The sequence below is a fragment of the Fistularia commersonii genome, chromosome 22 (assembly GCF_037954325.1).
Source record: "Fistularia commersonii isolate RoL2024-O1a breed Wild chromosome 22, RoL_Fcom_v1.0, whole genome shotgun sequence".
Taxonomy (NCBI): domain Eukaryota; kingdom Metazoa; phylum Chordata; class Actinopteri; order Syngnathiformes; family Fistulariidae; genus Fistularia; species Fistularia commersonii.
The window spans coordinates 7,556,005-7,581,372 of record NC_141305.1 but is presented as its reverse complement, the minus strand read 5'-3'; the positions used below and the strand labels follow the sequence as shown (position 1 = coordinate 7,581,372).

At 42.2% G+C, this 25,368-nt stretch overlaps 1 protein-coding gene across 4 annotated transcripts in view; it reads right to left on the bottom strand.

Annotated features, from left to right (window-relative positions):
- Positions 1 to 25,368, bottom strand: part of kank1a (KN motif and ankyrin repeat domains 1a) — a 49,277-nt gene that overhangs the window by 13,377 nt on the left and 10,532 nt on the right. The window contains exon 2 of one of the 4 annotated variants that reach the window (XM_086169154.1): positions 10,278 to 10,402. In XM_086169154.1, coding sequence (XP_086025280.1) covers positions 10,278 to 10,314 — 37 coding nt within the window. In that variant the 5' untranslated portion in view covers positions 10,315 to 10,402. Of the gene's footprint in view, positions 1 to 181; positions 800 to 10,277; positions 13,226 to 25,368 lie in introns of those variants that run through there. The other 3 variants (XM_086169155.1, XM_086169157.1, XM_086169156.1) reach the window with 3 other exon arrangements.

Sequence of the window (25,368 nt, the reverse complement as noted above, 5' to 3'; positions counted from 1 at the left end):
AAAATTGAAAGGCTAGTGGCTAATAAACAGGGCTGAGAGCAGAAAGAGAAAAAAGGAGAAAGAGACAAAAACTGATAATGTCCACATCTTCAAGTCCAAAATCCACTCCTGCCGTCAACATGCCCCCCTCCTGCCAGACACATGTTTTGCTGGCAAACAAAATCCTCAGCAAACCAATTACCTCAATCTCCTTTAAACCGTCTTGACTGATGACTACAAAAAAATAAAAAAAATTAAAAAAAATCCACACATCCACTTAAAAATCCGCTGCCAGCCTCCCCCGTCAGATGTCCGACCCCCAGATCCGAGGGGCTCTGCAGCCCGTTTGGACCGCTACATTCCCGCTGTGTCGGCTAAATGCGGCGTCTTGTTCCTGGTATGCCTGGAACTCCGACTGACTAAAGCAAACACAGGGGCCTTGAAAATAAAAACAGCCCAGCTTTTCCTTTTCCACGACGGCGGGGTCCGGTCACTGCCTCCAGTTAAACCAGCGAGAGGGAATTAAAAGAGCTCAGCCCCGGCATTAGAACCCTCGCCCCCGTCCGGTTCGGCTCACCTCAGTCCCTTAGCTCCATTTTTTAAACTTTTTTTGAGAGGGGTTTTAAACCTGTCTTCACCGCTCTCAGGCTGCCGAGCTGGACATCCAGTACAAAGATCAGGCTGTGTGGGCGACAGGGCTCCCGTTTCCTCTGAATGTTGGCTCACTCTCTCTCTTTCTCTCTCCTCTCTCTCAAACCTCACTCCCTCAAGGGAGGAGAAAAAAAAATCCACTATTGGTGTCAAAAAAAAAAAAAAAAAAATTGCGCTGCTGTGCTCTGGTGGACTATTGGACAGCTGCCTCCTCCAATCCTGAGAACGCTGAGCCGGGCGCTTCCCTCCCCAAATAAGAGTCCTGCTGTTCAGGAGGTGAACTCACGACAATAACAGCCTGGTTCTCTCTCTCTCCTTAAAAAAGTGCAGCTACCGTAACAAGTCAAACCTTTACACTTTGGCCCAAATCACAAGCAGAAAAAAACCCACAATAGATATTTACTTGAATCTCATTTCAGGCGTAAAATAAAGCCAGTCCTGGATCTGTTTTTGATGACATGCTATCATTAAAGTTCCTCCAGTTCCTTTTTTTGGACTCTTTTGACAAAAAAAAAAAACACTCCAGTACAGGGAAACTGCTTCCAACTGAGAGTTAATGTTAACGGGTAGAGGAAGCAGTTTGAAATAGTATTTGAGCATGTTGTATTGATAAGTGGCTGTCGAGGATATAATATATCAATATATTTTATTAATTATGTCCATAAAACTGCCTCTGGTTCGTCTAGTCACAGGTTGGATGTGACATTTATGGTAGTCAAGACAGCCCTAGTCAAAGGACATGCATTAGATTGCAATAATGTGACTGACTTGATTCTAGTGATAACATACTACTTATTTCATCCCCTTGGATTATTGATCCAAGGGGATGAAATCCAAGACACTTTTTTTATTCAATTGATGAAAAAAGAAAATTGTTTATTCTATTCATTTATTTTTCAATTGCCACCTGAAACCGCTTTAAACTCCATTTTAATGTGATCTAAAACAAAGTCAGATATTTTTTGTTATTGGGTTTTCTACCGAGTGGTAGTTGACAGTGAGCTCGGGGTCACAGAGCAGGGGATTGACACCACCAGCCCTCGCCCGGTCGTTCGGAGGTTATCACGCCGCCCAGCCTGGATTTTGTCATTTCTGCCAGATAACTGACTGAGACATGGTCACAAAGTTCCAAAACTTCCTTCTAATTTGTTTTGGGACTTACTACCTCAGCAGATCATTGCTGCAATATGACTGTCAACAATAGGTTGACAAATCAATAGCAACAAAATAATCCTGAATAATAATCCCTGTTTTGACAGTATTACATTTAGACTACTGCTTGAATAATTAAGTTTTGCCAGGAGGGTATATACCAATTTATACCAACTACCAATCGGTACTATGTTAAACATTTTAACCAGTAAAACCTCCTACCACTTAGTGGACAATTAACTTGCTGTTATATCTTATTTTCAACAATCTAAAAAAAGTTTTTTTTCCCCAGTTTATTTGTCTTAAAGGGGCACTTTCAAGACCAGCTGTATTTTCTCTTGCTGCCCTCCAAACTTGCACTTCCTGTTGTTCCCCACCTCCCTCCCTTCGCTATAAATGATCTCTGTGTAGCAGCACAGTCACGGTCCTGTGCCGTCTGGTTTGCAGGGTCCCACCCACCGCCCGGCACGAGCTGCCGAGCGCCGACCCCACTGTGTCGCGCACAGGAGTGACAGGCAGCCCCCTGGTACCGTAGGGACCCTGAACAGCTGAGTGGTGACCTCATCTGCGCCGGACGAGTGAAGAGGTCACGCTTCAGTGACGAGGTTGGGGGAGGGGGGGTAACGGGGACTCTGTTATCAACAGCTGTTACATTGTCAATGTGACAGGGATTACACAACCGGCCCAGCGGCCAGCAGTCTGAGGCAGCACATTGTTCTGCACCCGCGTCTGGATTCCATTATAGGACAGTTGTTGCTGTAATGACTGTTCCTTATTTCTGCGTCTAATCGTTTATCGGCGCTCCTCAAGCTAATCTTTCCTGAATTGAGCCCCGCGAGTATGACTAACTATGGGAGACCATGTCCAAAAAAACGCCCAGATGGGAGCGTTTGGGCGTTTCGAAAGACCGACCCCTCCCCGGCAGGCAGGGACACAGGAGGCGAGTTAGGGCGTAAACAAAGATAATGTTAGCCAGGCAGGCCAGTGCATACACTTGCAAACATGGGATCATAAAAACCTCAGTTTTTAAGTCAAAGTTCAATCAGGTTTTTTAGAACAGCAGAAACACAGGAAGTATTACAGGAGAACCCGCCTGCAACTTAAAGTTTCTTGGCATTTTCAAAGAAATAGATTAATGGAAACATAATGATGGCGCTTCTGGTCGAGATGCTAACCTAGTGGTCCTTTGTTAAACCATGAAGGACCGTCAAACCGGAATCGCCATGCTTGGAGATAGTGGCGTTGAGGAAAAGACAGTAAGCAGAGCTGGAGGTAGCAAAGATGAAGGTTCTCTTTGGGGGTGACAAGGATGGATAGTGAGTCCATCAGAGGGACAGCACATGTTAGAGCTTTTGAGATAAGGTCAGACTGAGGTGGTTTGGACATGTACAGAGGAGGGACAGTGAAGATCTGGGTTGATCTACAGGTAGACCAGAGAGGAGATTTATGAAGTTAGTTGGTTTGAAAGAAGAAGATAAAGAGAACAGGGTTAGATGGAAGAAGATGGCTGGCAGTGGCCACCCCTGGAGGGGGTAGCCCGTAAAAATCCTGTGCCCAAGGGCCATTGTTTCCAAGTTCTGAGCATGGCAGAAAAAAAAAAAGCAATCTCACCGCACAACCATCTGCTAACCAAATGGCTAATCAAACAGCATCTTGACTGGGTTCTTGTTTAGCTGCTTTGAAGACCGATGATGCTTAACACTCAGCCTAGACGGCAAAATATATGCAGCCCGTGGGTTCAAGGGATCCATGTCAGAGAGTGGGCGAGAGTTAACTTTTAGGACTGCTAAACAATTGAAGTCTATAAGAGTCTTGAAATGAACAAAAGACATGGGTTGAAATGTCTTGCTCCAGTCTTTCCAGAAGTTTATCTGCATGTCGTGCACGGCCCTTTTCCAGCCTGAGGGCTCTAACAGGAACCATGTGCAGAACCAGCGCATCCGGGATCTTTAAATCGGCCCAAATGCACCACTCTGTCTTAAAGGGGCTACGATTATTCACACTTTAGTCAGCGCTCATTGAATTAACACCCAGGGCTCACACATGCTTCAGCTGTTTCCAGCTTAGTGGATGTTTTCGCTTTATAAAACCATTTTCAGAGACAGACTGAAGCGTTTTCCTGTTCTGCTTGGCTCATCTAACATGACTGGAATTGCGGAACAGATCACTATAGTAAGTTTTTTTCTTCTTCTTTCTTTTGTTTTAAATATACATGTTTGAGAAGGTTACATGAACATCATCTAAAATGAAAGCGCGTCAACGCCCGAATCTGCTCTTGATATACAGTGCTGAAGTTCACCTCGGGCCATGATGGCAAATCTGTGAGGGGGTTTGTTTTATTTCGCTCGAGCTCAGTAAAAGTCTGAATTCAGGGCTATCAAAGGCCTTTAAACGTCAAGCAAGCCCTCAAGAGACAGAATAAATCAGGCTTCTGTTTTGCAATCCAGCCCGACGACAGAACTTCTCCATTAAATCCGTGTTTGCAGAAACAATCCCGTCGTCGCGAGAGGCTCGGAAACGTTCAGGCCCAGTAAGCAACTTTATATGCTGGGAAATTAGCTAAGCATTCACGGTTTCTCCATCACTGTGGGACCAACACTTTACATTGAGCTGGTTGAGCCAAAAATAAATAATAGGGACAAAAATGAACATATTGCCTGCCTTATTCTACCAGTCATCATTGCCAATCAAAAACATGTCCAACGTGACCTGGTGGAAGACCTTATTTTGCCCAGCTTATTTCCACGTTTTGGAAACAGCTTTGTTGTATGTTTGCATCAGCCGGTCGGAGGGAGGGGGTTACTGCGTTATGTCATGTTCTCTGCACTTATGTAAAAAAAAAAAAAAAAAAAAACAAAGTCGGATGTTGATCGGTGTTGCTTGGCAGCCAGATATCAGCAAATATTCAGATGTAGCGTGTGGGATTTGGGGTTTAAAATGTTGGCTGGTTTGTTAATGTCAGCATGCAGCAAGATTTAAAAACAATCAGCAAATGTTAGTTTGTCCAGGATTACTTTTTTTTTTTCTTGAGTACGGTTACACAAAGTCCTCCTCAAACACACACACTGCACCACTGGGTAGAGGATACAGACAAGTGTGCTTGAATTGTGCATTTCGAAACAGGGGGTGGGGGAGTGGGGATTGTTCTCAGACACACAGCTGCAAAGTGAAACGCTCATATTTAGTGAGTTATAGAGGGGGTTATGTGTGACGAGGTGAAAAGAGACAGACGTACACTCCTGTTTTCACTCCTTTAGGGGACCTCACACTACTGCGAAGACACTCCAACCACAGACTAAACCTTCACACGCCCTCATCCTTCGACTTCACAATTCGTGTCGCCGTGTCAACACAATTCGTGTTGAAACGGCAGTGAGTCCCGGTGGTGTCTTCAAGCGTTTATGTGCCTGCTACATCAAGAATTCCTGGCACACACACACACTTTCTCATACAAGCAGCCTGGTATTTCCTGGCAGGCCGGCGGGTTCCATATGCCTAATTACTCACGAGGAAAGCGGGGCTGGTGTTTGATCGTGAGTGCCAAGGGTGGACGGGGCAAACAGCGAGACACATCCGCCCGCATGTAAAAACCCAGGAAGCAAAACAGAAAAACAATGAGTGTTTTCTGAACGCTGGACATTCCTGCCCAGTCGCTGACTGAACGCGGTCCCGGCAGCTGATTGGTCCCTTAGCTTCTTCTAGAAAGTCGCGCAGCGCTGCCAAATTCAACATACTACCGCCTGTACGCGGCGACACAGACTGGGGGGAAAATGTTTGGGTTTCCTCCGAGGGGGGAAAAAAAAAAAAAAAAAAAACAAGAAACACAGAGCCACCACTATATCCAAAAGGCTGTGGCTGACTTTCTCATAGATGGTCAAAAAAAAACAACCATTGGCACACGGAGACGGGCGGTCGGTTAACATTCGGTGAACAGACCTGGGACTGAGGGAAGGTGACACATTTTGTGAAAACAGATTGGTATTTCGGAATGAAGCCAGAACAATGAGAATGTTGGAAACAAAAAAATGAACCTAATCAAAAGACTAGAACTTTTACATTGAATACCTTTTGACAGATGTTCATCATTCTGACATGTGAGGTGCTGTGCGATAATAATAATAAAAATACTGCTCTTCGGGAGAGAGGGACCCAATGTCTTCACGATACAGGGGCTCTATTAACAATCCTGTTAAAATGTGTCATTCTGATCAATACTTCTTAAACCTCAGGGAAAATAACTTCAAAATGCAGCCAGGTGATTTTGGCCCCTGTTATTAAAAAAAAAATGTCATGGACCATGATGTTTGCAGATGACATTGTGATGTCTAGTGAGAACAGGGAGCTGGGGGGGGGGAAATCTAGAGAGCTGGAAGTATGCCCTTGTAAGAAGAGGAATTACAATTAGCCACAGCTTAGACAGAATACATACATTTGAATGAGAGGGACACCAGTGGAATGGTGAGGCTACAGGAAGCAGAGAAGAAGGTGGAGGATTTTATGTGCCTATGGTCAACAGTCCACTGCAATGGAGAGTGTGGAAAAGAAGTGAAGAAAGACATTTAAGTAGGTCGGAACCGCTGGAGAAAAATGTCAAGGGTAATATGTGAGAGAGTATCAGAATGAAAGGAAAGGTGTACAAGACATTGGTGAGACCAGTGATGCTGTATGGTTTGGAGACAGTGGCATTGAGGAAAAGACCGGAAGCAGAGCTGGTGGTAGCAGAGATGAAGATGTTGAGGTTCTCTTTGGAAGTGATGAGGATGAAATGGGAATTAGTCGGAATTAGTCCATCAAAGGGACAATTCATTCAGTGATTTGGAGAGAAGGTAGGAGAAGCCAGACTGAGATGGTTGGATCATGTACAGAGAAGGGATAGTAAATATATTGGTAGAAGGATGCTCGGGTTGGAACTGCCAGGCAGAAGGTCTAGAGGGAAACCAAGAGAAGATTTATGGATGTAGAGAAAGAGGACATGAAGTTAGTACATGAGAGAAGAGGATACAGAGAATAGGGTTAGATGGAGGTCACGGATTGGCTGCAGTGACCCCCGAAGGGAGTAGCCAAAAGAAAAGAAGACCTTGAGAAAATGACCATAGAATATTGAACTTCTTCCACTGTATCCATTTTATCGTGGAAAACACAAACCCTCCACCTGCGTTCATCTCTTTATTTGGATGCTGGGGACCTTGACCTTTCCAAAAGGCAACTTTTCACTCAGACAAGCATCAAATGTCCTTGAATGATCCTGGAGCTGGAACCGATTCGCCCTATTAAAGCCGCATCTCTGCAGAGCCTGTGCACTGAGCCGGCACACCTCTCCAAACACTGACAATGAACTGATGGCTGCCCCACCACCACCACACACACACATACCTGCCCTCACCCAATAAACACCCATCTATCAGATCCACTGTTCAGGGCAGAAAGCAGGAGGCTCCCCGGGCCAAAAACCATAGAGCGTGGCGAAACAACTAACCCATTTAGTTTTGTGGGTTGAGGAGCTCGGCCTAGAGGCATGTTGTAACAACGAGGTGTACATACACGCACACACCCCAGCCAGGAAATGGGTGGGCGGAGGGGGGTACACACACAGCAGTGGCACTGACTGCTCCTGTTGGGGTGTGGGGGTTATCCATAGCACTCCAACGACATTCAAGTCAAGCTGCAGCTGGTTGATGCCGCCGTGGCTCTCTGTGGGGGTTCAACTACACTTGCCGTTCAAAAAAATAAATAAAATAAATAAATCCAGAAAAATCCTGTTTAGATTTCTGATACTATAATTAAGCTGCCATAAAAGGGGTAAAAAATAGCTTTGCATCTGGTTCAATCATTGAGCTCGAAAGGGACTATTTTTCTGAAGGACATACAGGTTTGGATCTGAAACAGGCAGTAAAAAGAACAGCTGCAAGAGTATTTTACTGATGTAAACTTCTGTTGTCTGCTACTGTGACATTAATGGTCTTTTATTGCCACTTGCACCTGGGTCAAATCTCATAATAAAAGCCCCAAATTGATATTCCCCCTAATGAAGTGGCACAAACAGGAAATGCCAAAGTCTTTCAGCAAAAGATCAGATGTGGAAACAGGAAAAAAACTACACAGTCCACGCGAAGCATCAGAGGCATTTGGATCATAACCCAGACTAGTTTGACGGGGTCCGCATCAGGCTGGACACTTGGTACAGCAATGAATGATATCATTTTTTTTTCATTATAGCTGATGGGGAGTGGAAAACTTTGTAGGACAAATTGCTGTTAAAAAGGAAGAAAAAAATACACCACTTGAGTCTGAAGAAAGCCTGTGTATAATCGTAATTGTGAAAATTTGGTTTTCAATTAATTTTTCCTCAAAACCCAACTGGGGTCCAATTTTCCCCTGAATGATCAGGAAACCCATGACAGTCTTCAAACCAGAATTCCAAATCTTCCAGAAAGTGCAGGTTGGGTTTTATCGTCTTCTTAAGAGATTCCTGCAGCGCGTCAGGTGACCACGTCGGCATGTGCACCGCCAACACTGCACTCCATTTTTCTATTTTTACTGTTTAAAAGGGGGGAAGGGAGGGTTAGCACTGATAGCATAGCATACCTCTCAGTCTTGAAACTATAAAAAAAAAAAAAAGTGAAAAAAAACTAAGTTCAAAACTTTTATTTTTTTTCTAAGTGGAACAAGCTTAAGAGTTCTATCGTGCTGTTCGGTGGAGGGACGTGAACGGCCTGAAAGCATCTGTCCTGCATGCTGTGCATTCCTGGAGGGATTTTCGGGGAGAGAGGCTTCACTCTCTCCCATTAGTCCACCCAGGAATGCCGGCATCTGCAGGTGTGCTTTTGCGGAGCCGCAATGTTTGCTTCACACCATAGCCGCGGGGTTGAGGGGGTTCTTGTTCACGCCGCCGGACGAATCGACTTGGCTCGAGAGGAGCTTCCCCGTTTAGACAAAAAGTGATTCTTCTTCTCCAGCATTTCAACATTCCTGCGGGTGTGCGATGTTCATGAGAGGAATGCTATAAAAGTACATGCGAGAAAAATGTGGCCCCCTTATTTTTCTTTTATACTAGGGAAAAAAAAATATAGCTCGTTGCACAAATTAGTTGTTTTCATTGTTTTACTGACATGCTAGTTGGCCAGTTTTTAAATTTTCCTGTTTACATCGCAATCTTTCTAGGGTATGCGAAAACACAGAAATACTGAGATTAGCATTATTCCAAGGATGTCACGGCGACTGAATAGTGCTCGTGTTTCGGAGCAGACGAGGCGAAAAGTCAGCTGATGGTCTTTATTTTTGCTCAGCACTCAACACTTTTAAGCAGGGTGTATTGAAAGTGTTGCAAGTACTTATGATGCTAAACGTCCCAGTCAGTGTTTCTTTTCATACTTCTGACTCCAGTGACACTTGAGCTGCATTTACAAGTAATCAGGGTGGAGTCGGTTTCAAACCCTGACGCCTGGGATACTGTTACAGCTGACGCAATGATAAAATTGACATCTGGCTTTCAAAGCGGTTGTTTCTTGATATCGCACAACTCCAGTCCTACGACATTTAAATGCTCTGGGAATATTATTATTTTTGCACAACAGATGCTACACAAAATGCCAGTATTACTATTATCTGTCGATACGTTGACAGTCCTACCCCCCCGAACTCTAAAAAACAGATTATAGATCAGTAAAAATTGGCAAGTTTCTAAGTGAGGGAACACTTGTAAAATATGTGTTTTGATGAGTGAGCAGAATTTTTCCTCTTGAATAGACAGTGACGTGATAGAGGAGCTGGATCCAAAATACCTGCCTGAAATGAAGAAACTGAACACTTAATCCATGTTTAGTCCCTTTGTATCTCATCCAGCTGAGTTTTATTTAGCCAGGAGCAGCAGTGTGCTCACGAGGCTGTGAGGGACGCCATGGTCATGTGACTCCTACCGCTAGGTCAGAGTCATCATGACATAGTTAATGTCAATCCATTTATGTGGCATTCCTATTGTTTCTCTTCAACCCAGGTTCTAGGGCAAATGGTAAAGTGTATTTTGAGTTTCTTAAAATGGTAAAATCAACAAAGGCCTTACAGATCTATTAAGAAAAAATTACTACTGCACAAAACAGCACAACTGACATAAACACCTCCAGACAAAGTGAAACCAAGAGGTTAAATTGCAGTTCTGGCAGTGACCACTAGAGGCTCCCTCTAAAAGACAATCGATGTCGAAGACTCATGTAAACTGCAGGCTTTATAGTAAATATAACTATATAGAATTACATTGAAGACCAAAGTAAAAAAAATAAACTTAAATAACTGCCTTGCAAGAAATTAAATTGCCTTTTGTTGAAGCACTTGTATGATAAAAATATAAATACTTGTACAGTCACTCATGGATTTATCTCATCATCAAGCAATGAAATGAGAAAAACAGCCCTTCACCCCAAAAAATACTTTAAAAAACCACATGAATCACAAGTGATCAGCACAGAGCAGGTATGAGGGAACAGAGTGGGCAGGGTTACCTGGGCCGGCGCCGCCGAGGGACTCCGTTTGAGACATGGCTGCCGAGCTCTGCGTCCCACAACACGACCTGCCGGGCTCATGCACGGGCCATGCATCAAGTCCAGGTTAACATGCAGCCTGCAAACTGACACAGAACAGCAGCGGTTAGTTTTCCTGTTTTCCTAAACACTTTCCCAGCATCCATCCACCTTTATTTGACATACATTGGCTTTTTGTTTTTTGCCTCTCCACCTACAGGTACTATTAAAACACTTGATTTTGCAGCTTTGTGGCCCATTTCATACTTTAATTCCTCTTGCGAAAAACTCAAGTTCCTACTCTCTCAGTAATATCCTGCAAGTATTTTCATGATTATACTCATTTTAAGGGTCATTTCTTATTTAAAATTCAGGTTATCTGGATTTCCAGGGCAACACAGCAGTTTCTAGGACATTTAAGCAGTTAGCATTAAATCTCTTGACTGGCATTCTAGTTCTCAGGATGACAGGAAACCCAACTAAAAAAACAACTAAATATTTTTACAGAAAACACAGTATACCGGCAGATAAAAAAGATCTAACTGTATTTTCAAAAGGAAACAAAAAAAATATATATAAAAAAGGGGGTTATTGCAAGAGCTTCAGTTCTTTACATATTAAAATGCCCCTAAAAAGGTCAATAAAGTAAGAAAAAGGCCTTGAAGATTTTTTTGGCCAGATTGTGTTTTATGTAGAACTAAGAAATTCAGGCTGCTCATGTTGAGCATCTGATGACTGGACATTGTTTGCGTCACTGGGATCACACAACCCAAAACACCTGCTGAAACCGGAGCACCTTCCTGTTTCCCCACTCAGACTACACGCTCCTTCTCTTCACATACGTCAAGCACCATCGCAGCCTGGTGCTCTATCCCCCAGGTGTGTTTACACCTGACATTCGCAGATATAAAGCCGCAGTGTGTTCGGGTCGGGCAACTTTATCAGTGGAATCATGAGCAGCTGCCCCAGCCCCCTCCCCCCGGTACAAAAGGGAGCAAACAGCAGTGGGGTGAAAGGTCAACAACGTGAGGTTTTTAAAAAGGGAGCATCTGGGGGAGCCAAGACCGGCTAAGATATTTTCACCCAGCCACTTCAGCGGGATATTTTTACACGGTCCGATGATCTCAGGCTTTATTTACATCCCCGTAAAAGCAGGGCTCCCGGAATGGGATCGGAGGCCCCCTGCTGGGCCTGCAGAGGTCGTTTGAACGCTCGCAACCCCTCCACCCCCCACCAAGCCCGAGAATAAAAATAATAATCATCTATTTAAGTACGGCAACTTTCAAAACATGTGCAGGCTGAAGGTCAGAGGATTCAGCGGTTTCTTTCCCATCCATCTGATTTGTAGTTTTAATTTTTTTGCATTTATGTGCCTTTTGATATCTTGGACTTCTCACATGTATCTTCATATTCATGTTTCTAAGTGTAAGAGCTCAGTGCATTGTCAATTTCAAGGTTTCTTTTACATCTGTCATTGATTATATATCCTGTTCAAACCTACTAGAAAATAAGTGGTTAAAAGCATTTTGTTTCATATTGAATGTCTTTCTGTGGAACAAATTGTAGTATAATTTACAAAATTAGTTTACTTGCAAACCACAGGAATCTGTGGTTTTACAAGCCTGTCGATCATAAGAATAAAATTCTCATATTACGCCAATATAAAAGTACACTTTATACACGTCTCTCAAACTACGGCTTGTTATTTAACACCCTTGACCAAAGCGGGCACATTAATACACATACACATACACATGTTACGGGGAAAGGCAAAAACAAAGAAATATGCATGCACCCTTCAAAATTAAAGAATGATCTTGACTAGTTCCTTATCAAGGAGACTTGGCATTTTAGAAACTACAGCTCTTCTGCTGTGTAAAAGAAACTTCCAGTTGATGCTGTATGGAAGGAGTGAATTACCTAAAAAAAGAGGGCCGGGCCTTTTTCTGATAAACCTCTTGGAAAATGTAATCTAGTTTTATTTTGAAAAGCTGATGTTGGTGGCACCACTACCTGTGAGAGCCAGTTGTCAAACTGCGCTCGGATGAGAATATCATCAGTAAAATGTCTCTCAATCAAAATGCAAACAGGCAATAAATGAAAACAATTTTTTCAAAATGCAAAAGAAACATTCATTAGAGCTAGAATATTTTGCTCATTACGACAATACTGATTACAGATAGGAGATGGAAAATACTGCAAGTTGTATTCTTTAAATCTATTAGTGAGACTTGGTCAAAAGCTGAAAACTTGACAAAAAAAAAAGGTTTAAAATTGGAAATTCCTGCACGTTCAGAACAGTATTCCAGAGAAACTCCAGGCGATAAATAATTTTTCCAGATGCGGAAGACCTAGATTTCTGAAGCCAAGTACAAAAACTACAATTCCCAGAGAGTTGTTCTCAATGTTCAGCCCTAAAAAATTCCACAAGAATTATCTGGATTAAAAAGCACCTTCAAGTTCGAACAGACAACACCAGGTAACCTGGAAAAATCTCGTGCTGCCATCTGGATAATAATCTGGGATGTTGATCGCTGATCGCCTGTCTACCCATCCCCTGGGGCATCTGCTGCAACACGCCATGCAAGCGAGCAATGGAGGGAGGAAATGAAAAGCAGACATTAGACTGACCCAGCATCTCCCAGGCGTCCTCTTCCATTAGTGTGAGCCTGCAGGAGGGAGGAAATCACCTTCAACCTTCGTCATCCTTGTCACAACATGGGGCTCCCTCCACTAACTTGACGACCAGCAGACACTAATTCCCCATAATCTCAATTTCTCAAACAAAAATCAAATTTGTTTTCTGCTGACTTTAGTCCTTTTCACTAGAACTGAGCAAACTTGACGTTGGCAATGAAAAAATGAAACTGTCAAATACAATTTACAAGAAATCATCTGCTGAATTGGTTTAAAAAAAAAAAAAAAAAAAAGGCCTGAAAAAGCAGCCATAAGCAGATTGAGATGTATTGATGGAAATAAGAAAATTCAATTGTTATATTTACGATAAATGACTGAAAAAGAACATTTGGCAGAAATTCAGTGAAATCAGACCAACTAAAAATACGAATTCTTTTACTTTCTTAAAGAAAGCAAGACGTTTCCTGGAACGAAAGGACGCTTGACAGGGTTTTGACTTCTTCAAGTCCAAGTCATCACATGGACATTCTCCAGTGTCATTCCAGACGTTCAAGAGACACTGACTAATGTTTTACTCCATTTTCTCACACATTTAGATTAAATCGGGAAAGTAATTGCCAAATCAAATTGACAGTGAAAACAAAAATTAGTTGTAGCCTTGTTTTTGTTTTGTTTTTTTAAATCTGCAAGAAATCCTAAAACCACAGTTACATCTGAAATCTCTGTCCATGCCACTCACCTGGGACTCTCATTCTAACCCCTCACTATGACCTGCTGGCGGCAAGGAGTCCACCCCCCACCCACAACAGCCAGCCTTTACCCAGCAGCCGCATGCGCTGTGAAGGATTGAGTTCGGGTCTAAGATTAGACGCCTCTTCGAATGGCAGCTAAACGATCCAGGCTCTATAACAGGAAACCTGGCTGTTTTGGGGGTAACGAGACCCCGCCCCGGGCCTCCAGGTAAAAGGATCGCCGAGATGATGGAGGAAAACAACCTGCGACGCCGGCACCCCATCTACCGGCTGAAAAGCAGCAACTGAACCAGACTAAAAAAATATGGAGGGGGGAGGGGGACCAACCAAAAAAGAAAAAAAAAAGAAGGGGGGGGGGTAAATACTAACCCTGACCGCAGGATGTAGATAACGACAGGGGGTCAAGTAGACGGGATCCGCTTTTTGTTTACACTTCATTACATAATTCTTAACCTAAACAGGTCCCAGCTGTTTTTAGACCAACAGTCATTTTGATGTCATGAGTTCATCTGCCCAGTCATTTCAAAATCCTCTAATTTGGGGATTTTAAAATGAATCTTGAATTAAATCTAAGCTAATAAGAGTTTTTTATTTCAAATTTTCTAAGTATTTCTGTGTTAATACTTGTGATTTTCAGCCAAATTTACTTGCTCTTTATTTACTCTTCATTTATTACATTTACATCTGAATGAATTTTCATGTGCCTCAATATAAAAAAAAAAAAAAGGTTACAAGCTGAAATGACTTTCAAGAACACCAAGACTACGAAGAGGGCGCTGTGGGTTTATCAGGTGGATATGACTAGATGGATGGATGGAATGTAAATCCACTACTGGATTTCAATAGGCACTTAATAAGGATGCTAACATTTCCTGATATACCAAAAAGTTGCCCCTGGTGACTCGTGGGAAGGGGGGGGGGGGGGGGGGGGTTAGATTACAGGTTGAATAAAAACTTATTCTGTCCAGAAGACAAAAGGGTTATGTTAATGTCATGTTAATACCTTGACTTATGAGCTCGTAACACAATTTACTCATATGAAATTCATTAAAATGTATTAGAACACTAATTTGTACCAGCCACCCCCCCACTTTGTTACTTATTTTCAAATAAAGAAAATATAGTTTATAAATAAACTAAAAAGGTAAAGAAATAAACTGGTTTTATTAAGTGTATTTACCTTGGAGATTGGATGCATATGCCGCCAGCGGTGGATGACGTTGGGGACTTATTCATATCGTGCGATAACTTAACTTACTTAATGTATTGCTAAATTTAATTTAGCGACAGAGAGAATGCCGTTCCTTTTTTGGTCAAATCATCCCTGACTGGCTTTGAATGACTCCACTTAAAACGTCTTCTGCATCAAAGCCCCCAAAAGTCGGCCTTCTAACAGATGATGCTCTCGGTCATGAAATGTCTACAACAACTTCTCCATCTCTTCATGGACAAGTCAACAACAGGCGCTCCATGCTCATGTTTTTCGATGACTTTAGTTGGGCGAACAGCGGCGACCATGTCTGTGTCAAACACTCATCCCGCTCACTCATAACTCAGGTCTCAGTTTATATCATAAAGCTAAAAAATAAAATAAATGACCAACTGACAGCTCATATCTCGGAAAACTCCTAAGCTAGGGCGCTCGCCAGTCAAGGTTCCAGGGGTTCACCCTGGAATGGTCACCAGTCAATCACAGCGCCACATATATTGGCATGTAACCATTCACCCCCCTCATTCACATGTCTCGGCAATTTGGGGTCTCCAATGGCCCTACTGCTTGGATTGTGTGCCAGGAAACCAAAGAACACGCAAACCTTCACACAGAAGGTTTTCCGGTCAAAGGTCAAAACCAGGGACCTTCTTGCTGTGAGGTAGTAGCACCAACTACTGCGCCATCGTGCTGCTGTCTTAAAGAACACTGAATAAATGATAAAAAAAATATTTAATAAAATCTGCTGTTTTGTTGTGTCAAAATACAAACCGTAAGATGAAACACTATCATGGATTTCAGAGTACAAGCAGAAAAAAAAAACATACAACTAAGTTCTTGAGATTGCGTGCAAGCTGTAGGTTTTTTTTTTTTTTTTTTTTCAACCTTAGACCGCAGTCTGTGAGCCGGTTCAAGCGGCTGCAAACAAATGCGCGTTTTCTTCAATCCCCTGCCAGAAGCCGAAGCATTAAAAACCCAGGGGTTTAAAGTCCAGCAGGCTTTGGAATAAGTAATGATTTGGTGAAGCAGGTGTAGAAGTAATTCTTCTTTGGTCCTGAAAGCATTACCCTCTCAAAGTCACATGCGAGGAAAACCAAGCGGACAACCTTTAGCGTTTGACAAACAGGCCTTCTCTTTTTAGTTTGATGAAAGAATTAACTCACCACCCTTCAAGGAATGAGAGGAAAAATCAAGAGTAAACTTCTTAGTTGACCGATTTGATCCGAGTCATGAACGAGCCCTTTTAACGCAGCAGCGATGTTTGTCGACCCAAACCGGACCAACGCGTTTTGTTCCTTCCCGGGGTGTTACATAATTATTACATGTACATTACAGCCTCTCTAGCAACTGCAGACACTGGTGTTTGTCAGCTGATTCAGTTTGCCTGCTTTACTTACAGGTGTGTTTTCCAGGCTTGAAAAGACATGCGGCCTAAATTTACTCTGCACAGCCCTCTGGAGCCCATGCAAATCATAGGGAACAAACAAACATGCAGGCGCACACACACACACACACACAATCACATTGTGGTGGTGAAGCTGAAGTCCTGCTGGCTTAACATGGAGGAAAAATATTGTATAAATTTGCAACCAGTTTAATATGTAACATTAGCACGAGGGAGTTGCTGAAAGGAAACATCCAGCAATAAAAATTAAAGTAATAAAATCTGCAGGAACAAAGCAGTAAATCAGAAGGAAATCAAATCAAATTTAACTACTATGAAAAAGGACCTAAAAATGTGCAATTTGAAAAATAGCAAAAAAACAAAAAAAAAACTACCCCAATGTATAAAACAATGTACGCAGTTATAAGAGACGCACACACACGCACACCATAAAATATATTTTTAAAAAAATGAAGTATTTAATGGTATGGTTAGAAATCCATTGTTCTGCTGGCACCTGGGGTTGACTACAGATGGTCTACTATCTCAAGCATTACTCAAAAGATGGTTATTTTTACTGTTTACTAAGATATTTTAGGCTGATACAGCCACAAACTAGGGAAAAACAGAATAAACCCCTTTTATCTATGCTGGTGGCTAAATGTCACGAATTAGCTTAACTTGGATCTAGAAACGTCTGCTCTTTACCTCCTAAACCTGACGACACGTCACAAGTTCCATTGTAAAAAAAAAACAAAACACATCACTCACTCCAAGTGTGTGCATGTGCGTGTAAAAACAAGAAGAAGCCTGTTAATATGCTGCATCTGTAGATATACCAACCCCTGTATTTTCCCTCAAATAAAATCTAAAACTGCTGACTATTTTTTCCCTTCAGTAGCTTTAAGCTGCAATGCTAATGTTTCTTTTTATTGCGTTGTGTGGGTGCGGACATGACTACAAAAAACACCCGGACACATCTTGCTTAAGTTCTACATCTCAGTCTCTTAAAAAACGAAAATTAAGCAATAAATAGCCTCAAACCGGCAGGTTCGGTTATATAAAAATATATATTCACCAAGTTTTCCCAAAGTTTCTCTATACCTTTTGGGTAATGTTGCTTTATCACGTCTATGTGTGTGTTTCCAGTATGCGACAAGTCGTGTGTGTGTGTGTGTGTTGGGGGGGTCTCAGCTCTTCATCTGGGCCTCATTAGGAAATGCCTCTGAAGCTTTGGAGGACTGACCATGGAGACGAAGGCTGGGGGGGGCGGTGTCTGAGCTCTGCCACCGTTCAGCAGCCCGAGCTGACCTCTGACCCTCGCTGGCCGCCAATCCCCCCCGAAACCCTGCAACCCTTTGATGTGCAGCGTGAGCGTTCAGGGTCCGACCCCCCCGAATGCCGCCCCGCAATTATCACTGGAGAGTTACAGGAGGGAGTCAGCTGAGTGGATTTGGTGTTCTGCTTATCGCGACGGCGACGTCATGAGGTCAGAGGGAAAGTAGCAAACACCCCGCAGCTCTGTGTTTCAAAAGGACAAGCTCCCAGCTCTCAGGGAGGCCAGGAGGGGGCTGAAGGAAATTTTCATCCAGCAAAACTTCGACCCTTACGCAGTTGGGGGAAAATTTTTGACAAATTTTTTGGCCCATTTTTCTTGAAAAAGCCCTCAAATACTTGAATAATTGTAATAACTAATTCTTGGGGCTAGCAATTCCACAACAGACACTTTGCAAATCTTAATGTCAAATGAAAAAGGTAGACACATGACAGACTGCTTAAAAAAAAAAAAAAAAAAAAAAAAATGAAACACACACAGGTCACTTGACTGGCAGAGTGATATGGCAATATAATGATAATGTAAGAGATTTTTTTTTTTAAATACTCATCCGGCTGTTTTTAAGATACAATTATGAAGTAACAATAGCAAATTTTTTTATTATTGCAAATTTTTTTTTTTTTTTTTTTTTAAAGAGTTTCTTGCACATTTCTTTGATTCATTTGTCTGTATTTTCTTAGCTTTTTGAGAAACTTCCTAATTTTAAAAACCTATTCACGATTTTAATCGATGGTTTTTCCTGAAGTCTTTTTTTTTTAATTTTTATATATAAATACGCAGACTTAAGATTACATGATTTGATCGTAAAAGCACAAAAATGAGCTGATGGATGCAGGGAAATTCAATAAAGAATAGTATGATGTGTTTTTCAGCCCTGCTGCTGAACCTGAACGAATATTTCATTTTTTATTGGGTCGGCTTGAGTTAGTCTCTTGGAAACCCGCATGACCGGCTGCAACGTCAACACGGAGCCCGTTCCCCTACATTACACACTGCTTGTCAGTGTATCCAAAAACAAAGAAAACCATGAACCTGATTCATTAATAGTTAATCATTTGCAGAGTTTCTCTTGCAGGAACACTTTCCATCTCAGCCTGACCCTTGAGGAACAATAACACTTTTTCCCCGACAACACTGCCCCCCCAAGGCACTGCATGGCACAACTCCCTGTGGTTCACAAATGTTCTAAGAACTTCTCGTGTTGTTTTTTTTAAATTCCAAAACAAGGGAAAACCTGCCATTCTGCTTGACTGTGAAAGAAAACCCATTAAGTTTTACAAGTTCAAATTATATCCAAGGGGAGAGGTTTTTTGTTTTTTTTTGACCAAACATTCTCTAGAAACTAAGCTAGAGAATGTTTGTGTTTTTCTGATGTCTGAACAACTGATGTTCAAATCTGCTCCCCTCTTGCTCCTAGCTGTTGCGCGCACACACACACACCTCTATCCTCCCTCTACACTTGCCCCTTGCCCCCCCTCATCCACTATCACCACCCCTCCTTCCTTGCCTGCACTTGACCAAGGACATGCTGGAGCCACTTATTTGTCAAGCTCTTGAGTGGAGTCACCAAGGTGGAGGGTTCTATGGACTGCTGAACACACACACACACACACACACACACTTCGGTGCCCTGGACCCCAAGGCGCCATTGGACACAGTCTGTCACAGTGACTGGTCATTGGAGAAAAAAAATAGCAGAGCCTCAGACCTGCTCCTGTCTTAATGGCTGATATATTTATTTTTTCAAAATTGGTCTGGTATATTATACAATAAGGATGAGAAACAAGAAGTTTTCTAAAATATATTTTACCTTGATTTTAAATGGCTTGGGAGAGGCCTCTGGAGGCTGCATTCAGCATTGGAGAGAGGAAAAAGAAGATGCAGCTAATATTGAACAGTTTTCACTTTGCATCTGGCATGTTTTCATACCTAAGCAGACAGTGAATTATTCGAACAGTAGATTTTTATTAAATTCTAAATTTGACCAAGCGTTGACACTTTTCTGCACCGTGAGCAGTTTGCTGAGGCAAACAGGCTGCTAGCTATGTGCGGAAAAAGGTGGATGTAAATCCGAGGCTACCAAGGTGATGCACCATTTGGCCTCATTCTCAGGAATAATTCTCAGCTAGCTTGCAAGATAGAATCAAATAATAGGATGAGAAGCAGACTGTTAGATGCTTGAAGTCTAACAAAAAAAAAAAAAAAAACTAGATGTAATTTTACAAATTAGAGTTGCCAATGGATTACTAAAAACAACATGTTGAGTGGGAGCCTACATTTAACAGAAAAATTAAAAGTGGCGCACTCGGGGACCAGTCCACCAGTCGACTGGTGGGCCTGACAGAGCAAGACTAAATCTTTTAAAAACAAAAGATTTTTAGAGAGAAAGAATTTCACTTGTCCGCTTGACACCCCAGAGACACAGCTGGAGGAATTTCACATCTGAAGCGCCCCGACTGTTTGCCCGGCGAGTCCAAACCGCTGACCTTTGGGGAGACGGACGGACGGGACACATCGCTGGCTCGGATAACGGAGGAGAGGGCTAGTAAAGTGATGAAAGGGCGTACAGTCTGAAGGGGGAACGCTTAGACTGACAGGCTGGAAAACAATACATGAAATCCTGGGTTATAAACTAACCGTCAGAATGTTTTTTATAATTTCTATTTGAAGCAACTGTGTGGAGTCAATAACACTGGCAGGGCAAAAGAACAGCAGCAATAAATACGTCCAGCATGTTTGGTCAAGCCGATCACATGACAAACCTCAGTAGAAACCCCTGCTTATCGCCTCGGTCATTACATTTTTGCACGTATGGCGATTAGGGAGTTTGAACACGTTGGGATAAAGTTTAGCCAGGTTTTTCTGGATCAAGCGTCTCCCTTCTGAGAACTGCAGCGACCTGGGACATTTCTATTAAATATTACGTTTACTCAGAGGGTGGTATGTCCAAGAAATAGTCATTCATTCATTATTTATACAGCTTATCCTGCATTCAGCCAGCATACAGAGACAAGCAATATTTCTCATTTATATGTCTTGAAGAGACATACAACCAGTCATCCTGTCATTCATACATCTGGGCAATCTAGGTTCTCTAATGAACCTCCTGGATGCTTTTGGACTGTGGGAAGAAACCAACAGCGAGAGCATCCACACAGAAAGGCCCCCGTCGGAATCGAAAAGGGAATCTTCGATGAAGCGGCAGCAACACCGTGCCGGGCCCACAAGAAATGAAGCCGGCAAAGGTTTTCTGACAAGTACCACAGGTGTGCTAGGCTTCTTTTTTGTTTCATTTGAGGGAGCAGATTTTCCGTTACCGAAATGAAGGCCTTCCCGCCGGATTCTGCATTTAGATTCTGCAAACTTTCCCAAAATGAAACCACAAATTACTGATATTCATTTTTTTTTAAAGAAAATATGCCTGTTCTAAAGAGCTTGTGGAATCCAAAACCAGCATTTTTAACATTTATCTTTTACAAGCCACAAATAAGAAAGTTTAATTGCCTTTCTGCATTGAATCCCACTGACTACAGAATTACCAATATTTGAAAAAAAATGCAGTACAACTGCTGCCATCACTGAACATGTGAATGTCTCCCATGCGCCCCCTGCTGTACAAACTATGTAACCACACTGTTTCTTAAATCAGCCAAATTGTGTTTTCAGCCAAGAAAAACGATGACTTTCCTATCAGAAAATTAGCCACAAATTAGGATGTTTTAATCCTGTTCGCTACATCAGTCAAAACTGACTGCAGTGAAGCCTTTCTGAGTGTGACGGGGGAGTGGGGGTCCCATCTGTTCAGACTCCGCGTCCACCGCCGCTCTGATTGTTCCTGAGGCCGGTTCAGGATTGCACTGCTTAATATGGTGACATCACCGCTCTGCCCTGATTAACTGTCTCCAATGTCATTTGTCATCAGAGACACGGGGCTTGCTAATCTGGGCGGGGGGTTAAATGCTGACTAGGACGCCTTGTGATGATAAAGTCCATTTGCCCCCCTCCCAAATGTAAAAACTAAAAAAAGAAGATGCTGTGTGGCCTTTTTCTTTTTAATCTCTTTTGAAATTCTAATTGACAGAAGAAACCAAGTGGGTGAAACTTCAAAATCCTCTATTTACTCCTCATTAATTCAACCTTTTCATCAAGATGAACCACTTGGGATTAGAAAAAAAAAAGGGGCAAAGGAAAAATCCAGAAGGCCATACAGGAGGGATGTGAAGGATCCACTTCAGCCAGTGAAAGAAAGGAGAGAGAGAAGGAGAGAAGGGGGAGGGAGGAAAGAGGACTAATCCCATTACGGTGGAAGCTAAATGATTTGTTCCACAGAGAGGGGAAGGTTAGAATTTAGAGGACGGGGACAGTAGCATGACCGCCCCCAACACCCACCCTGACCACCCCGCCCTCATTGACAGCATTCAAATACCAACCACATGCCATTTTACTCCGGGATTTGAAAGTCTAATTTATTCCCAAAGGAGGGGGAAGCGTGGGGTTGACACACTTAGAGCAACAAAAGATGATTTAAGTGTTCATTAAAAAAAAAAAAAAAGTTACGCGATCAAAAAGATAAATACAGAGAAAAACAGTGAGGAACCAAGAGACGAGCTGCTGCTGCAGTGAGTAAATTATAAAGACACTTCACTGCAGAGGGCTAGTATGAGAAGAAACTGGTTTATTTTAATATATTGCACGGATAAATCAAAAATAATTAGATGTTGGGTTAGTGTTTAAAGAAAAGTTAAAAAAAAAAAAAAAAAAACTTTTCACTAAAAAAGGCATTTAAAAAAGGTGTTAATTTTAAATGAGAACAACTTTATTAATCCCGAAGGAAATTGTTGTGCCAGAGTTTCAAGTAAAAACATAACAGTAATAGACAATAGTGGAAAGGAGGAAGAATAAGAAATAGAATGAAATATAAATTGTCTTAGCTGTTAGCAGTAACTACAAAGATTGAAGATTCCCTGCGGCTGAGGGAAGAGGAATTAAAAAGTCTGATAGCCTCAGGTAGGAAAAACTTAAGTCTTTTTATAAATTATAAATCCATTTTTATAAAATTATATAAAATTATTTATAAAAACTTTTTATAAATTAAGCCAAATGAAATTAAAAAAAAAAAATCTGCAGAGTTCGAGACTGCTCAGGGAGACATTCATTGAACTATGGAACATAAAAATGTTTGGAAATGGACACACACACACAATTAATTAATGATTTTGCTGGAATTTCCCTATGGAGATTAATAACCTTTATCTTATCTTAAAAATTGCCAAGCAATCAAATAACACTTGCTTAAATGATGAACCCTGGACATGAGCAGGAAATGACCTACAAAGTCAGCTAGCTGAAAGAAAACAACTATTAATTCATCGAAACTTCAAGGAAAGCAAGAATCTCATTTCTGCAAGAGAATCTGACCCCTCATCAGAAACAGAGTAAATAAATTCACATAGAAGATACAGCCAGTCCCCAGTTAACAACATCCTCGACCTATGGCATTTCATGGTTACATCTCCATCTCCCATGAATTTATTAAGTCTTGTTTTCTATCATTTAAACCCACGGCGTTTGCAACAAATTTAATGCGGGGAGTAGTTGGCTAGCAAAACAGACAATACACTATCATGAGACGCTATACGGGAAAGACTGCTTTGTTTGCATTTGTCACTTGTATGCGACGTTTGCTTTCTTCAATTTGTGTTGTTTTCTGGAAACTTTTTGCACATCATAATGGCTCCCAAGCTTCCGACAGACTCTCCTGATCGCAGTGCTTTGAAGAAAAGCCATCTCCATAGAATTTAAATAAGATATCATTTGGTTCTATATGAATGGCAAAGAAGGAATTTAATTGTACATGGAAACACATTTCCAGAATGTGCACATGGTGATAAGCACTTTGAATCTTGAAGCTAATAAAACGAAAAGGGCGAAACACCAACGAACATCAGCCGTTTGCTTGACCAAAGTTTCCAACTGTCTCGACCAGAGATATAATACTGTGAGTTTTGACTTACGGAAAAAAATACCAAAATACCAAGACCAAAGAACCCGGAGGGAAGCTGCATGGACATCGGGAGAACATGCAACCTTCGCACAGAAAGGCCACGTCTCGGAATTGATCAATCAAAAATGGACCTTCTAACTGTGAGTCTTAAGCGCCAACGACTGCATCACCTTGACAGCATTGCAATTACGAATGATGCTAATTTATTCTACTAAAAGCAAAACTAATTGTACATCTTTGTCTCCATGGACAAGATGGAGAGGAGGCAATCAGGAAACAAGAGTGAATTTCAGACGACGGCCTTGCCGAGACGCTTCAGGCAGACATGTTTTCACAGCGGAGTCCGAGAGGAAGCGGTAATAACCGCCACACTAATAGCGACTTCCGTGTGTCAGCCCTGTCGTTATTCCACTCGGCTCGCGGTCACCGGGTCAGAGGCTACCAAAACAGCGGCAGGCCCTTCTCATGTACTGCGCCTCACTGTATTGTGCTGGTGGCGATGAGGGGTGGAGGATGGCGAAGGGGGTCTTCCCAGTGGGAGTCATTCCGGGTCCACAATGGCCGTAACATTCCTCTGGAAACACTGTGGCATTATGGCCGGAGGATCCCCCACTTCCATCACAACAAAGGGATTAGCTCCCAGGGCATTCTGGGAATTCTTTGAGTATCTGTGTGCGCGTGAGAGCGTGTCACCTTTAGGAGGGCTTCACCAGGAAAGAAAAACAACAAGTGCTCCAGCGTGGTCAACAGTGCCCGCCGTGGTGGTTGTTGCTCGGCGCCATGCAGAGTTGTATTTGAAAGGGTGTTATTTAAGAGACGCAGTGACAGATTCATTAAAAAAAAAAAAAAAAAATGTTTTCACGCACTGCTAGGCCAAAGACTGTTTCTTCCATAACAATGAAACCATTAACCGCTAGTACTTGAAAAGCACAATAAGAGAGCAAAATTATTTAATACCAAAATGAAAATTCTTTTCATGAATATCAGATCTAAGTTATGCTCGGCCTTTATTGGGCCCAAAATTGCACTTTTGAGCTTCTCCTAACCAAATGGTTTTCTTTTTTAGTTTGATTTTGTCATCCGATGTCAGTAACGCGGTGGAAACACTCGCCCAGAATCCAGCCCAGTGGCTCAAAAATCACAGCCTCTGGGATGAAAAAAAACTTCTGATGAATTCCCATGGCACCAAGATTCTATAAACACCTGGCAGTGGACAAATACTGACTGGCACAGAGGTCATGAATCCCGATCAGCACTGCCACAACCGGCCCCGCTTGCTGGCAGATGTTACTGAATATGTAAAACACCAAGGAAGGGGGGGGATGGACAACTCACTTTGCAACAATGTTGGCCATCTGTGGTCCACATTGTCCAAAAATATTTCCAAAAAACAGCAGCCGTTCCAAGTCAAAGTGGAAATCTGACTGCCGTCTGTCAGCAGCTGACGGACAAACTGCAGGGAAGTCAGTTTGTTTAAACTACCTTCACCCGGTCAAGATGTTGAATGTTGAGAAACAGACCGAGCGGACGGAATTCTTGTTTTTCTCACTTGATGGGCAACATAAACACTAATTTGACTCAAAAGGAAAAAAAAAAAAAAGCTACATAGAAGGTAATAAAATTGCATATAGATCTAAAAGTAAATTGACTGATAATATGCTAGAAACATAAGAGAATAACCTGAAGAATCAGCACTTAATAAATTGAAAAAAATTGAAATAGCCTAAGCTCACACAGCTCCCAGCTCTGT